This window comes from Loa loa (assembly GCF_000183805.2).
Source record: "Loa loa unplaced genomic scaffold supercont3.72, whole genome shotgun sequence".
Classification (NCBI taxonomy): Eukaryota; Metazoa; Nematoda; class Chromadorea; order Rhabditida; family Onchocercidae; genus Loa; species Loa loa.
Window position 1 is genome coordinate 50,252 of NW_018108252.1, and position 3,853 is coordinate 54,104.

The 3,853-nt window shown below is 32.9% G+C and overlaps 2 protein-coding genes across 2 annotated transcripts in view; both read right to left on the minus strand.

Moving 5' to 3' along the window:
* LOAG_17415 (ferredoxin-NADP reductase) overlaps positions 1-920 on the minus strand; it is a gene marked incomplete at both ends in the record, with an annotated part of 3,667 nt that extends 2,747 nt beyond the window's left edge. Inside the window, 2 exons of the mRNA XM_020450077.1 lie at positions 210-381; positions 782-920. Coding sequence (XP_020306296.1) covers positions 210-381; positions 782-920 — 311 coding nt within the window. The remainder of the gene's footprint in view (positions 1-209; positions 382-781) is intronic.
* A 610-nt stretch (positions 921-1,530) lies between these two features.
* On the minus strand, positions 1,531-3,533 carry LOAG_13403 (hypothetical protein; the record flags this gene model as incomplete). Its single annotated transcript, XM_003148910.1, has 4 exons — positions 1,531-1,632; positions 2,189-2,366; positions 2,823-2,893; positions 3,516-3,533. 4 exons carry the CDS (start codon positions 3,531-3,533, stop codon positions 1,531-1,533), a joined length of 369 nt encoding a protein of 122 aa, XP_003148958.1.
* Between the last annotated feature and the right edge of the window lie 320 nt (positions 3,534-3,853).

Here is a 3,853-nt window from a genome sequence, read left to right on the forward strand (position 1 = left end):
CGTCAGCAAAATGAGTAGGAGGGAATCGAAAAGATCAAAAAGATTTCAATTGACAAAGACGGATAAATAACTGAAGTTGGACTAGACAAAATTTGAGTGACACGAGAAACTAGTTAATTATATGCTGGCCAATACTTGATATTTAAGTATAGGAAAGTAAAATGATCAGAGTTTGAATTTCATTTCATGTATTTCGTGATTTCCCTCACCTATCTGGATTTTCGACAAACAATCTGTCAAAATGTGATAGACAGTTCTTCATTTCAGGATGATCTGGCGCTATTCCATACCGGGCTAAACCATATGGTACCATGTTGCTTTCGTAAACATCCACATAACATTCCGGTAATCGGCGAAGTATTCCAGCACAAACATATAGACCTAAAATTTCAAAGAAAAATAAAAGAACTTACTATCTTTACACAAGCCATTTGAATTCTTTTTTTTTTCTTTTTTAATAATCAATCACTTATTCAATTAAATGTCAAAAATATTGGAGAATTATTGCGTATAAATGTTTTAAATTATATTGATTAAAAGAACCAAAAGATTCCTCATTCCCTGTCTTATACCTATTATTTATTTGTCCAGTTGTTGTTCATTTCTTAGCCAAATCCAAAATGAACAATCGTTAGTTTTATATTCATCTTTAATAACCACATGTTGAATAACACTAAGCAGATTTCTTTAAAGAGAATGTATCGCCTACAAGACTTTTCGTTTGTCAACTAATAATTTGATTGATAAGATGCGAAAAATTTGATGAAAATGACAAACTTACCAGCTGGTCCAGCGCCAACAACGGCAACATGTGGTAGTCTTGAAAATGTTGCAAGACTGCGTGTAACCCATGATATAGGTACTGAGGTACACAACCTGATGGCGGTAACTTCTCGAAATATTTTACCAGCAAAACTCATCAAACAATCAAGATCAGTTCATCAATCCTGTTGCAGGAAAAAACCTTTCAGTTTGATGGTTTTACATCATTAATTCACTGGATTTACATGCAAACATTAATGTCATATATGGAAGATACGTGGGAAAAAAAAATCAAAAACAGGCTTTAAAACACTAAGGATCAATCCTTAAAACTGTGTATTTCGATTATCTGTAGAATTTACAATCCATACAAATAGGATATTTATGTTTAGCAGAAAGTGGGGTAGGTCTAATTCATCTTATATAATATCGAACGTAACCACTTCTACTGTATACTATATGTTCACAATTGACGGAATTGAGATGAAAAAACTTAGTCTGTCTTTTCTCGTAATACAGAATGCTGTGTAAAACATACCATACGATTCATTTCACGTTTTATTGATAACGAAAGTTGAAAATAAAAATTTATTCAAAACATATGAAAGAGACAAAGAGGAAGAAAAAAGCGTACTGTTAACTTTAGAATGATATAAACAGAAAAAGATGTCGTGAAAAAGGCTAAGAAGAAAGTATGAAAGTTCTACCATGAATAAGAAGTTATCTCAAACATCATAACAATCTAAATTAACAATAAAAAGGAACTGTTCACATTATTCGTCGAGATATGCGTATATGTATAGCTGAAATTAAGCGATTTCGTGTTTTAAAATCCACTTCGTCGTATAACGGGAACAAACTGTCTGTAACCTAAAATGAAAAATGACTTGAAGTATCTCAACATCACTCCAGTTAATGACCGATGAGAAACGAGATATAGATGAACAATTTCAGTAAACTGCTCTTCGGTTCTTCATAAGATCCTCTATCGGTAACCCATAAACTCAACTGATGATCCTTTTCAAATGACGCAGTAGAAATACACCGAACATAGTTACTCTTTAACATTTCGAATAGGTTTAGGGTGCTGGCCGTTTTTAATCAACCTCCCTAGTTTTAAAACCAGAGAGCCTTAATTCCCGCATCATTATGGCTAGGAATTCCTTTTTTTCTTTGGTTTTAAATCATGTTTTTTAATAGTCACTTCATTTGTTTTTAGAAAATTAGTCAACATTATAAACTTGGACCACTATTTCTCAGAAACCTCTATCACAAAAAAAAAAAACAAAACTTGCAAAAAAAAAAAAAACTCTCCAGAATAAAGAATCTTGTTTTACAGATCTAACCTAAACCCTTCACCGGCAATCATACTTTTCAATTACACGTCTCTTCGCAAGACATACTATTCGTGTAAAAAATATCTTACCTTAACGGTACCAGTTTTGACATCTAATTTCACCGTATCAACTAACTTTCGCTGGATTTGTAGTGCAACATTTATCGTCCGGCTAACGGCTGCCCCCAACCCGTGCAGTATAACTTCATCCATCTTCTCGTCCAGAAGTCTGATTATGCGAGCCTTTTGTGCTGCAATACTTGTGTGCCTGCAAGTAAGCAAAAAAAAGCAAAATGTAAAAAAAACAAAATGCAAAAAAAGCAAAAAAAAGGAAAACAAAAGCAGAACTGCAAAAAAGCAAAATCTTTCCCAGCCTATGTCTTCTGTTTGTAAATATGATATTTCAGGATATGAAATTATCCCCCTACATTTATGGTCATTTATACAATCCCAATTCACTGTTCCCAGCATAAACGAATCACTGCACCATTCTTCCTTGCTAAAGCTTTATGCCTGCAAGAACACATGCTACCTAAAGAAGCATGGACGGTGCCTTTGAGCCAAACTCTGTGAAATTATGTGTCAACCAGTTCAATAAAAGACGACAGAGTTATAATGCATGCGAACGGTTTACGAATGGAAATTTTCCAAATAATTAGTGGATCAGCAAAGATGCAAAGAGAAAAATAGCTAAATTCAAAAAAACAAAGACAGGTCAACCAACCTTGTTATATAAATGTCATTCTTTGCTTTTGGAAATTGTGGTGGAAGATTCTTCCGTAGTTCATATTCTACCTGAAAGTAAACCCCAATCGAAATTACGCTATCATTTTTTCTGACCAGCTATTCCATAAATATATATATGTCCAGGATCCACATTGCTTAAAGCACCTTTTGAATAACACAAGCAATTCGTCGAGTTAAATAAAAACATCTCAGTACCTAAGAATATATATCAAATCTCTTTAATGTGGAACAATGGTTTGCATTTCCGATTCACCTACGAAATCATAATAACACAGAATTATTAACAGCAAAGCAATAATGATTAAAGTAGTAATAAAGTAAGACAAATCATGCGTAGTAATATAGAACAATGGTGGTTTTTTTTTCTGATTAATAGAAAAAATCTTTTGTATACCTTTCGGATGGACGAGCTGAAGTTACTACGATTCTCTGAACAACATGTAACAAAATTTTTTACAACAGTCTACACGCCAAACAAAGTTAAGTTAGCAAATCGCTCCACTTGATTTATCGGATAATTACACTTCGGATTAAATGAACATAGACAAAATGCAAACTTTACACTGTGAAAAATAAAAGTTGAGTGTTCGTTAAAGATCAATCGAAATAAGTATCAGAAAAATTAAGAACAAAATTTATTAAAGAGTAAACAATTATAAATTCATCGTACCTCATCAATATGTGTCATCCTTGCAAATTGACAAATGATCAGAGGAAAAGAACAACAAATGCCATCGAGAAACAAGCAAGCGCTATCCACGGACTTAAACGCTCGCCGATTCGAGCACACTTCCAAAAAACACCCAAGAAACTGAAGATAAAATTTCAACTTGTTCTAATCATGATGAGTTGTGTTTAATGTATACATCAGTGATATTTAGGATAGTGAATAAGGTAAGTAATCCGGAATATTCTGCAACCACCTCTCTGTTATACTCGCCTTACGTGATTTACATATGCACTATATATATATATATATATATATATATATATATATATATATTATTA